This window comes from Ranitomeya imitator, chromosome 3 (assembly GCF_032444005.1).
Source record: "Ranitomeya imitator isolate aRanImi1 chromosome 3, aRanImi1.pri, whole genome shotgun sequence".
NCBI classification, from domain to species: domain Eukaryota; kingdom Metazoa; phylum Chordata; class Amphibia; order Anura; family Dendrobatidae; genus Ranitomeya; species Ranitomeya imitator.
The window spans coordinates 397,447,423-397,460,308 of NC_091284.1; the positions used below are offsets into that span (position 1 = coordinate 397,447,423).

General features: G+C 44.3%; 1 protein-coding gene and 1 non-coding gene across 6 annotated transcripts in view; one reads left to right on the forward strand and one right to left on the reverse strand.

Annotated features, from left to right (window-relative positions):
• The window catches only part of LCK (LCK proto-oncogene, Src family tyrosine kinase), a 178,563-nt gene that overhangs the window by 128,030 nt on the left and 37,647 nt on the right, over positions 1-12,886 (forward strand). For all 5 annotated transcript variants that reach the window (XM_069757039.1, XM_069757037.1, XM_069757035.1 and 2 more), the window contains one exon: positions 12,738-12,841. In XM_069757039.1, the coding sequence (XP_069613140.1) occupies positions 12,738-12,841 (104 nt within the window). The remainder of the gene's footprint in view (positions 1-12,737; positions 12,842-12,886) is intronic.
• Positions 10,746-10,848, reverse strand: LOC138673220 (U6 spliceosomal RNA). Its single transcript, XR_011319884.1, has one exon. It is a non-coding gene; the product is annotated as a U6 spliceosomal RNA (small nuclear RNA).

The window sequence follows — 12,886 nt, forward strand, 5'->3', positions numbered from 1 at the left end:
GTACCCCACCCTTGAGGAGGGGTCACCGAACCCTCACCAGAGCCCCAGGCCGATCAGGACGAGCCAAATGGAAGGCACGAACTAGATCGGCAGCATGAACATCAGAAGCAAAAACCCAGGAATTATCTTCCTGACCATAACCCTTCCACTTGACCAGGTACTGGAGCTTCCGTCTCGAAATACGAGAATCCAAAATCTTCTCCACCACATACTCCAACTCCCCCTCGACCAACACCGGGGCAGGAGGATCAACGGAGGGAACCATAGTATCTCCGCAATAACGACCTATGGAACACATTATGGATGGCAAAAGAAGCTGGAAGGGCCAAACGAAATGACACAGGATTGAGAACTTCAGAAATCTTATACGGACCAATGAAACGAGGCTTAAACTTAGGAGAGGAAACCTTCATAGGAACATGACGAGACGACAACCAAACCAAATCCCCAACACGAAGTCGGGGACCAACACAGCGCCGGCGGTTAGCGAAACGTTGAGCCTTCTTCTGGGACAATGTCAAATTGTCCACCACATGAGTCCAAATCTGCTGCAACCTGTCCACCACAGTATCCACACCAGGACAGTCCGAAGACTCAACCTGCCCTGAAGAGAAAAGAGGATAGAAACCAGAATTACAGAAAAAGGGCGAAACCAAAGTAGCCGAGCTGGCCCGATTATTAAGGGCGAACTCAGCCAAAGGAAAGAAGGACACCCAATCATCCTGATCAACAGAAACAAAGCATCTCAGATATGTTTCCAAAGTCTGATTAGTTCGTTGGCCATTTGTCTGAGGATGGAAAGCCGAAGAAAAAGACAAATCAATGCCCATCTTAGCACAAAAGGACCGCCAAAACCTCGAAACAAACTGAGAACCTCTGTCCGAGACGATGTTCTCCGGAATGCCATGCAAACGAACCACATGCTGGAAAAACAATGGCACCAAATCAGAGGAGGAAGGCAATTTAGACAAGGGTACCAAATGGACAATCTTAGAGAAGCGATCACAAACCACCCAAATGACCGACATCCTTTGAGAGAGAGGGAGATCTGAAATAAAATCCATGGAAATATGCGTCCAGGGCCTCTTCGGGACCGGCAAGGGCAAAAGCAACCCACTGGCACGAGAACAGCAGGGCTTAGCCCGAGCACAAGTCCCACAGGACTGCACAAAAGAACGCACATCCCATGACAAAGAAGGCCACCAAAAGGATCTAGCCACCAAATCTCTGGTACCAAAGATTCCCGGATGACCCGCTAACACCGAACAATGAACCTCAGAGATAACTCTACTAGTCCATCTATCAGTGACAAACAGTTTCTCCGCTGGACAACGGTCAGGTCTATCAGCCTGAAATTTCTGCAGCACACGCCGCAAATCAGGGGAGATGGCAGACAAAATTACCCCCTCTTTGAGAATACCCGCTGGCTCAGGAACATCCGGAGAGTCAGGCACAAAACTCCTTGACAGGGCATCAGCCTTCACATTCTTAGAGCCCGGAAGGTACGAAACCACAAAATCGAAACGGGAGAAAAACAGCGACCATCGAGCCTGTCTAGGACTCAACCGTTTGGCAGACTCGAGATAAGTCAAATTCTTGTGATCCGTCAAGACCACCACGCGATGCTTGGCTCCTTCAAGCCAATGTCGCCACTCCTCGAATGCCCACTTCATGGCCAACAACTCTCGATTGCCAACATCATAATTGCACTCAGCAGGCGAAAATTTTCTAGAAAAGAAGGCACATGGTTTCATCACCGAGCAATCAGAACTTCTTTGCGACAAAACAGCCCCTGCTCCAATCTCAGAAGCATCAACCTCGACCTGAAACGGAAGTGAAACATCTGGCTGGCACAACACAGGGGCAGAAGAAAAACGACGCTTCAACTCCTGAAAAGCCTCTACAGCCGCAGAGGACCAATTGACCACATCAACACCTTTCTTGGTCAAATCAGTCAACGGTTTAGCAACACTAGAAAAATTAGCGATGAAGAGACGGTAAAAATTAGCAAAGCCCAGGAACTTCTGCAGGCTCTTCACAGATGTCGGCTGAGTCCAATCATAAATGGCCTGAACTTTAACAGGGTCCATCTCGATAGTAGAAGGTGAAAAAATGAAACCCAAAAATGAAACCTTCTGAACTCCAAAGAGACATTTCGACCCCATCACAAACAAGGAATTCGCACGAAGGACCTGGAACACCATTCTGACCTGCTTCACATGAGACTCCCAATCATCCGAAAAGACCAAAATATCATCCAAATATACAATCATGAATCTATCCAGGTACTCTCGGAAGATGTCATGCATAAAGGACTGAAACAAAAATGGAGCATTAGAAAGCCCGAATGGCATAACCAGGTACTCAAAATGGCCCTCGGGCGTATTAAATGCTGTTTTCCATTCATCGCCCTGTTTAATTCGCACAAGATTATACGCCCCTCGAAGATCTATCTTGGTGAACCAACTAGCCCCCTTAATCCGAGCAAACAAATCAGACAGCAGCGGCAAAGGGTACTGAAAATTGACTGTGATCTTATTAAGAAGGCGGTAATCAATACAAGGTCTCAAAGAGCCATCCTTCTTGGCCACAAAAAAGAACCCTGCTCCCAACGGTGATGACGACGGGCGAATATGACCTTTCTCCAAGGATTCCTTTATATAACTCCTCATAGCGGCGTGCTCTGGCACAGATAAATTAAACAGTCGGCCCTTAGGAAACTTACTACCAGGAATCAAATTAGTAGCACAATCGCAATCCCTATGAGGAGGTAGGGCACCGGATTTGGGCTCCTCAAATACATCCCAGTAATCTGACAAAAACTCAGGGACTTCAGAAGGAGTGGAAGACGAAATTGACAGCAATGGGACATCACCATGTACCCCCTGACAACCCCAGCCGGACACAGACATAGATTTCCAATCCAAAACTGGATTATGGACCTGTAGCCATGGCAACCCCAAAACGACCACATCATGCAGATTATGCAACACCAAAAAGCGAATATCCTCCATGTGTAGGAGCCATGCACATGGTCAATTGAGTCCAGTACTGAGGCTTATTCTTGGCCAAAGGCGTAGCATCAATTCCTCTCAATGGAATAGGATGCTGCAAGGGCTCCAAGAAAAAACCACAGCGCCTGGCAAACTCCAAGTCCATCAAATTCAGGGCAGCGCCTGAATCCACAAATGCCATAACAGAATAAGACGACAGAGAGCAAATCAGAGTAACGGACAAAAGAAATTTAGACTGTACCGTACCAATGGTGGCAGACCTAGCGAACTGCTTAGTGCACTTAGGACAATCGGAGATAGCATGAGTGGAATCACCACAGTAAAAACACAGCCCATTCCGACGTCTGTGTTCTTGCCGTTCAACTCAGGTCAAAGTCCTATCACACTGCATAGGCTCAGGCCTATGCTCAGAGAATACCGCCAAATGGTGCACAGCTTTGCGCTCACGCAAGCGCCGATCGATCTGAATGGCCAAGGACATAGACTCATTCACACCAGCAGGCGTGGGAAATCCCACCATGACATCCTTAAGGGCTTCAGAAAGACCTTCTGAAAATTGCCGCCAGGGCACACTCATTCCACTGAGTAAGCACAGACCACTTTCTAAACTTCTGACAGTACACCTCCGCTTCATCCTGACCATGACACAAAGCCAGCAAGATTTTCTCTGCCTGATCCACTGAATTAGGTTCATCATAAAGCAATCCAAGCGCCAGAAAAAACGCATCTACATCACGCAATGCAGGATCTCCTGGCGCAAGGGAAAATGCCCAGTCTTGAGGGTCACCACGCAACAAAGAAATAATGATTTTTACTTGTTGAACGGGGTCACCAGAGGAGCGGGGTTTCAAAGCTAGAAACAATTTACAATTATTTTTGAAATTCAGGAACTTAGATCTATCCCCAGAAAACAAATCAGGAATTGGAATTCTAGGCTCTAACATCGGATTCTGAACCACAAAATCTTGAATGTTTTGTACCCTTGCAGTGAGGTGATCTACACAAGAGGACAGACCTTGACTGTCCATATCTACACCTGTGTCCTGAACCACCCAAAGGTTAAGGGGAAAAGAAAGACAAAACACACTGCAAAGGAAAAAAAATGGTCTCAGAACTTCTCTTATCCCTCTATTGAGATGCATTAATACCTTGGGCCAGCTGTACTGTTATGGACCTGGTGGTTAGGAGCACCAGGAACGACCTGATGGTTAAACTCACACAAGACAAGCTCTGGGAAGTGGGAACTCTGCTGACCGCAACCCCTAATCCTATCACACAACTAGAAATAGCCGTGGAGCGTACCTAACACGGCCTAGACGCCTCTTCACAGCCTAAGAGCTAACGAGCCCTAGAAATAGAAAATAAAGCCTACCTTGCCTCAGAGAAATTCCCCAAAGGAAAAGGCAGCCCCCCACATATATTGACTGTGAGTAAAGATGAAAGTCACAAACACAGAAATGAAACAGGTTTCAGCAAAGAGAGGCCCGACTTACTAAACAGACTGAGGATAGGAAAGGTATCTTTGCGGTCAGCACAAAAACTACAAAAAGACCACGCAGAGTGTGCAAAAAGACCTCCGCACCGACTCACGGTGTGGAGGTGCCACTCTGCATCCCAGAGCTTCCAGCTAGCAAAACAAAATCATGATAGCAAGCTGGACCAGAAAACAATGAACGAATAATAACTAGCAGGGACTTAGCTTCTGCTGGAGTAGACAGGTTACCAGAAAGATCCAAGAGCGAACTGAACCAGTACAAGAACATTGACAGCTGGCATGGAGTAACGATCTGAGTGGAGTTAAATAGAGCAGCCAGCCAACGAATAAACTCCGTCACCTGTGGAAGGAACCTCAGAAGCAGCAGCACCACTCACAGCCACCAGAGGGAGTCCATGGACAGAACTCGCCGAAGTACCATTCATGACCACAGGAGGGAGTTCGATAACTGAATTCACAACAGTCAGGCTTGACATGTCACCAGGGGCAGACACTGACAGCTTGGGGCCCTTGTGCAGAAATGTGTCCGTCTCCTTTTATGGAGACAAACCTACATATATATATATATATAGCAACACACATATATACAGTGGGGAAAAAAGGATTTAGTCAGCCACCAAATGTGCAAGTTCTCCCACTTAAAAAGATGAGAGAGGCCTGTAATTGACATCATAGGTAGACCATACATATGAGAGTCAAAATGAGAAAACAAATTCAGAAAATCATCTTGTATGATTTGGCAAGATTTATTTTGCAAATTATGGTGGAAAATAAGTATTTGGTCATTAACAAAAGTTCATCTCAATATTTTTTTATATATCCTTTGTTGACAATGACAGAGGTCAAACATTTTCTGTAAGTCTTCGCAAGGCTGGCACACACTGTTGATGGAATGTTGGCCCAATCCTCAATGCAGATCTCCTCTAGAGCAGTGATGTTTTGGGCCTGTCGCTGGGAAACACAGACTTTCAACTCCCTCCAAAGATTTTCTAAGGGGTTGAGATCTGGAGACTGGCTAGACCACTCCAGGACATTCATATGCTTCTTACAACGCCACTCCTTCGTTACCCTGGCAGTGTTGTTATGACCTGGTGGTTAGGAGCACCCGGCACGACCTGATAGTTAAACTCACGCAGGACAAGTTCTGGGATGTGGGAGCTCTGCTGACCGCAGGCCCTAATCCTATCACAACAACTAGAAATAGCTGTGGAGCGTTCCTGACTCTCCCTAGACGCCTCTTCACAGCCTAAGAGTTAGCTAGCCCTAGAGATAGAAAATAAAGCCTACCTTGCCTCAGAGAAATTCCCCAAAGGAAAAGGCAGCCCCCCACATATATTGACTGTGAGTAAAGAAAAAAAATGGTCTCAGAACTTCTCTTATCCCTCTATTGAGATGCATCAATACTTTGGGCCAGCTGTACTGTTATGGCCTGGTGGTTAGGAGCACCCGGAATGACCTGATAGGTAAAACTCACACAGGACAAGCTCTGGGATGTGGGAGCTCTGCTGATCGCAATCCCTAATCCCATCACACACACTAGAAATAGCCGTGGAGCGCTCCTGACTCTACCTAGGTGCCTCGTCACAGCCTAAGAGCTAGCTAGCCCTAGAGATAGAAAATAAAGCCTACCTTGCCTCAGAGAAATTCGCCAAAGGAAAAGGCAGCCCCCCACATATATTGACTGTGAGTAAAGATGAAAGTCACAAACGCAAAAAGACCGATCCAAGTTTCATCTTCAATGCCCTTGCTGATGGAAGGAGGTTTGTATTTCATAGTTTGGTTGCAGAAGAAACTTGTGAGAGTAGATTATATGGGGTAATACATGGCCCCATTCATTCTTTCATGTACACCAATCAGTCATCCTGGTCCCTTTGCAGACAAACAGCCCCAAAGCATGATATTGCCACCTCCATGCTTCACAGTAGGTATGGTGCTATTTGGATGCAACTCAGCATTCTGTCTCCTCCAAACACGACGAGTTTTGTTTCTATCAAACAGTTCTACTTTGGTTTCATCAGACCATATGACATTTTCCCAATACTCTTCTGGATAATCCAAATGATCTCTAGCAAACTTCAGACTAGCCCGGACATGTACTGGCTTAAGCAGGGGGACACGTCTGGCACTGCAAGATCTGAGTCCCTGGTGGCGTAGTGTGTTACTGATGGTAGCCTTTGTTACGTGGTCCCAGCTGTATGCAGGTCATTCACTAGGTCCCCTGTTGTGAATTCTGTGGCTGAATTCACTCCTGTGGTCACAAGTGGTACTGCAGCTTCTGAGCTTCCTCCCTCAGGTGTTCTGGTGAGCTCGTTGGCTGCTTTGTTATTTAATTCCGCCTGATTCTGTCTTCCTTGCTCCTTGTCAATGTTCCAGTGTTGGATCTGAGCTTCTGGATCTTTCCTGTGGCCTGCTGCTCTGCTTAGATAAGTGCTTTTTTGCTTTTGTTGCTACTTTTTCTGTCCAGCTTGTCAATTCGTTAGTTCGGCACGGTGGGTCTTTTTGCCCCCTTTGCGTGGTTTTTTGCTTTAGGGTTTTTTGTAGACTGCAAAGTTCTCTTTGCTATCCTCGCTCTATCTAGAATATTGGGCCTCACTTTGCTGAATCTATTTCATCCCTACGTTTGTCTTTTCTTCTTGCTAACAGTCATTATATGTGGGGGGCTGCCTTTTCCTTTGGGGTATTTCTCTGAGGCAAGTCAGGCTTGTTTTTCTATCTTCAGGCTAGTCAGCTCCTCAGGCTGTGTCGAGTTGCATAGGTAGTGTCAGGCGCAATCCACAGCTGCCTTTAGTTGTGCTTAGGATAGGTTCAGGTATTGCGGTCTACAGAGATTCCACGTCTCAGAGCTCGTTCTATTGTTTTTGGGTTATTGTCAGATCACTGTATGTGCTCTGATTGCTGGCACACTGTGTCACTGGATTGCCTACATAACAGTCCCCCAGTGTAGTTCTGGGATTTTTGCTCACCGTTCTTGTGATCGATGGAGATTATCAGTGGTCTTGTATGTCTTTCATTTTCTTATTATTGCTCCCACAGTTGATTTCATCACACCAAGCTGCTTGCCTATTGCAGATTCAGTCTTCCCAGCCTGGTGCAGGGCTACAATTTTGTTTATGGTGTCCTTCGACAGCTCTTTGGTCTTCACCATAATGGAGATTGGAGTGTGACTGTTTGAGGTTGTGGACAGGTGTCTTTTATACTGACAACAAATTCAATCAGGTGCCATTACTACAGGTAATGAGTTGGAGGACAGAGGAGACTCTTAAAGAAGAAGTACAGGTCTGTGAGAGACAGAAATCTTGCATGTTTTTAGGTGACCAAATACTTTTTTACCATCATAATTTGCAAAATAAATCTTGCCAAATCAGACAGGATGATTTTCTGGATTTGTTTTCTCATTTTGACTCTCATACTTGTGGTCTACCTATGATGTCAATTACAGGCCTCTCTCATCTTTTAAGTGGGAGAACTTGCACAATTGGTGGCTGACTAAATTCTTTTTTTCTCACTGTATCTTACATAGTCTCCTTTATTATGTATATTGCTGTCCCTTATTACACAGTGCCCTTCTTAAGAAAAATAACAAGAATAACCTATGTAAGGGACAACACTGTACATAACAGCAGATGAAGTTATATAATAATGGACAGCACCATATATAACTAGTCAGGATGGTACATATTAAGGGACAGGGTTATATATAATAGAACAGTAAACTATGTAACTAAGAACGGCACTATACATAATAAGTGAGTACACTATATAATAAGGGACTGTGCTTTACATTTTGAGTGAGCACACTATGTACTAGGGGAATGGGCGATACATAATTAGGCTACATTCCTGTATCTGTGTGCAGTGTCGGTGTGCTGCTAGCTTTTACAGCCACATTAAGCATGTCCTATTCTGATCCTCAAAATCGGATTAGAAAAGGACATTCTCTGACCCTAACAGATCTCATTCTCAGAACCATGATTTTCAATCATGTGTGAATGAACCCTTAAAACTCTACAAGTTTGTGTGGTGTTTGATAAAAACATCTGGCAATACTCGGGCATTTCACATAAATTTGAGAATGTGGCTTAATGGATTTTACACATAACATTATCACTCCACATCACACAGTGCAGAGTGACAGGGTCAATGGCACAGTACATGACGGGAGATATGTGTCACTGCGCATAATGGCGTCAGTGATGTGAAACCAGAGTGGAATAGTCATCTATCAAAGGTACAGGCGATCCTGGATGCATTGAGAAAAGCTGGGTTCACCGTAAATCCCCAAAAGTGTGCCATAGGGAAGGAAGAGGCCACGTACTTAGGCTACATTGTCGGGAGAGGCAAAATCAGCCACAGTTAAATGAGATCAAGGCAATTCAGATGTGGCTGCAACCGCTCTCCAAGAAACAAGTGAGGATGTTTCTTGGAATTGTGTGGTATTACCAACGGTTTATCCCAAATTTAGCCATAATTGACGCACCATTAACGGATCTCCTTAAGGGCACAAAGTCGATTATGGTGAAATGGACTCCTGACACAGAAGTGGCATTTTAGGAGCTTAAGCGGGCTCTGCATATGCATCCGGTTCTGGTCGCACCGAACTTTAGCAAACAATTTGTGGTCCAGATGGATGCTTCAGAAGTCGAGTTTCGAGCTGTTCTGTCTCAGGAAATAAATGGAGAAGGGCATCCCATCCTGTATCTGAGCCAGAAACTCTTCCTGCGAGAAAAACTACCCAAATTGTTGAGGAGTGCTTAGTCATAAAGTGGGCCGTGGACACACTGAAGTATTACCTTCTAGGCCGTAGGTTTAAGCTAGTATCAGACCATGCCCCTATGAGATGGTTGAGGGAAAAGAAGGGTAAGAATGCCCGGGTGACTGGGTGGTTCTTAGCCCTTCAAGATTTCAGTTTCCACGTGGCACATAGGCCAGGGAAGTTACATGGTAGCGTGGATGTTCTCTTCCGAATCCACTGTTTGATGTCTGAAGGTGCCAAAACCCTCGCCTTTGGGCAGAGGGGGAGAATATGTGACAGGGTCACTGGCACGGTATATGAGGGGAGTAATGTGTCACTGTGCATAATGGAGTCAGCGACGTGAAACCAGAGTATTTTCCTCCAGCACACTACATGTTGTGAGGGTTAAATTAAATTTGCATACATGGGCTGGTTTTATGTGGAGATCTATAGAATGGGTGGGAAGATGTCCACCTTATCTCCACCTGCAGAGTTGTCATAGTCGTGTGATGACAGGACCTGTGTGATTTCACAGTCATGTGGTAAGTCACATGGTGTGGCTTTAAATAGCTAGACTTGAGAGTCAGTCGGTTTGTTGTGGTTTGGAGATGAAAGACTCCAAACGGTGGCTCCAGGTGGAGCTGAAGACACGTGATAGTCTGAGCGGGCGAATCCCTCAGACATATGGACTTTGCTTTATGTTATCTTTTTGTTTTGCCGTTATGCCAGAAAGGCCATGTTTCCTTTGCTTAACCCTGCTATGGTTTATGCTGATCCACAATAAACCAGAAGGTGATTTATCACAAGAAGCGTTGCTATGTCTACCTTAGGAAACAGCTGAGTGAGTCAACCCCTCAAAGCAGATACAGAATAATATTTACATCCAGGAACTAACCGCTGATGTCTGATTAGAGTCACTTTCTGCTGTTTCTTCTCCATCTAGTCAGACCTTCATGTCGACACCTCCCAGCCAAGACTTATCTTGTCATGATGATCATTGCAGCCCTAAAAATAACAAGGTCATATACATTGTATACATACATGTATCTCCCCTGCACTGCACCCCTGAGTATAGATATGTACCCCACCATTAACATACTATTAACCACGCACCAATCAAAATATAGACTGACGAGCAACACTGTGCCCCCCATTAACCATAATCTCCCCTACCCAATAACTATAAAGAAATATATGCGGCACCGCATATCCATCTCACAAACTTAGGGGGAGTGAATGGGAAAATTATACTTTTTTTCATTAAGATCTTTAAAACATACAGCAGGATGCAGCATAGTACTCCTGATTAGCTTGCAAACTCGAATTAGGGTTAAAAAAAGAGTCTTATTGGGTTGATTGAGAGTAGGCCAAAATGGAGTCAGTTATTCAAAAATGAATGGGAGGAACCAAAATGTTGAACTTCAGTTGGCCTTGGAAAAGCATGAGAAGGCTTTCTATCTGCATGGGTGCATCCTGCATCTCATCCGTTCGAAAACATGACGAATACCATATGGAACACTTCATAAATTTGCGTGTCATCCTTACGCAGGGGCCATGCTAATCTTCTCTGTATCATTACAATTTTAGTATATGTGCTGCTGAAGCAAGCATGGTCATCTGGAGACTCTCAGACCACCCCATCATTTTTCTCTCACACCTGTGTACTCGCCACCAGCCTCATCATTATTTTCCCCCCAACACACCTCAGTGTCCTCTGCAACACCCCATCATTGTTCTCCCTCACCACACCTGTGTCCTCTCCACCAGCCTCATCATTTTTCTGCCGCACCCACATTATTGTTCTCCCTTATCCTCATCATTGTTCTCCCCCACCACACCAGTCCTCTCTTCCACCACACCTCAGTGTCCTCTCCACCAGTCCCATCATTGTTCTCCCCACCATTCCTCAGTGTCCTCTCCTCAATGTACAGTATTAACTAAAAAAAAACACGCCACCATTCACCTCCCTGGGCAGGAAGCAGAGGATGGATCGCTCCCTGCCCGCAACAAATGAGGGCAATTTGACCATGGGCCCCACGGAGCCTCGGGGATCCAGAAACAGGCCAGAGTACACTAAGAATTAGCTGCCCTGCAGGGGCCCACCTCCACCTCTGGGCTCCGGTACAGTTGTATTTGCTGCCCTGGCGGTATGTCCACCCCTTTGTGACGCGCTCCAGAAGGAGGAACGTTACCCCTTGGATGCTAAATATTTAATACAAATTTGATTTGAATAGAATTGATTATTTCATCTATTGTACATAAGTATATACACCCAATATATACTGTATATGGCAATGTTTCTAATTCAATGTATGTTGCTATTATGTGAGCAATTTCTATCACTGTTAGTAAGATGCAATTCACAATGTTATTTTTGGCAATGAGTGGAGCAGTGGATGTTAGACACTTTGTGGTATGGTTATTGGCACGGGAGTGACCATAGTGGGTGCAGGGGTTGCAGTTCCACCTGGGCCCTGGAGTCTAAGGGGCTCAAATGTTCTCTTTGGTCTAAATAAGAAGAGAAAACTATTACAAATCCATGATTTTTAGAGGCCCCGTTGCCGACTTGGCATTAGGGTCCACGAGCTTCAATTTACGGAAATGGCTATTGTTATATTGTTTGACGTTATCTAAAGTTGGTCTTGTCTATATTTATTTATAAAGCTAGTAAACCTAAACTTGAGGATTCGCTCACACATGCGTTTAAATAATCGGTCCCATTCTCATCCAGGAGAGTGGGACAATTTTTTCTCACTTGTCATCCGTGTGCTGTCTGTATACAATCCATTTTTTTACTCAGAAACTATTAACTATTTACAGTTTTCTGTGCTAGAGAGTTGTAATGCATCCGTAAAAATCAGATGCCAAAATTGGATTGCACTCGGTTGATTTATACGCAAGTGTGAACGAATACTTAAAATAAGTATCAAATAAAACCTAGAATAAAATAACTACAAAGACTTTCAGACTCTAGAGATGGGGACATTTGTGTTGGTAGATATTTTACATTACAAATGATATCTCATGTTCGTTCAGTAATTTTCTTGGTGCATCACCAACGGGAAATATTACCTACTAGAGTTTTTTTTTTCCGAAATAAACATTTTTGTGGTTTGACAATACAGAGAGGAAAAGCGTGTGACTCAGTTTCCATTCTTGTTAATTCATGTCAAATGCAAATACATAGAGGAAAATTACAAAAAATGTATGCATAGTGTTCAAATGGCACAAGATGTAAACCTGTCTTTATATGAGATGAAAATGGAAGCTTAATATCAAATAGAACATTGTCCCCAACTCTTTGTATACAAGGAGAAATATTTTAAATTTCAATAAGAACAAACATACTCAGTCACTACCTTATAGAACAATTCAATGTATGTATTTGTCAAAAGTTAACATATTACCTTTTGATTGTAGCATTTTTTGTTGTAGCATTTTTTGTCGTTGTATAAAATGTGTTGCTTATAAACTCATGTCAACATGTTCTCTTTAGTTGGTTCTTCAAAGATTTAGGTCGGAAAGATGCAGAGCGTCAACTCTTAGCGCCAGGAAACCAGCAAGGTTCTTTCCTTATCCGAGAGAGTGAGACAAATAAAGGTATAGTTTTGCAATGAAAATAGGCAAGTAACATAAATTGGATCT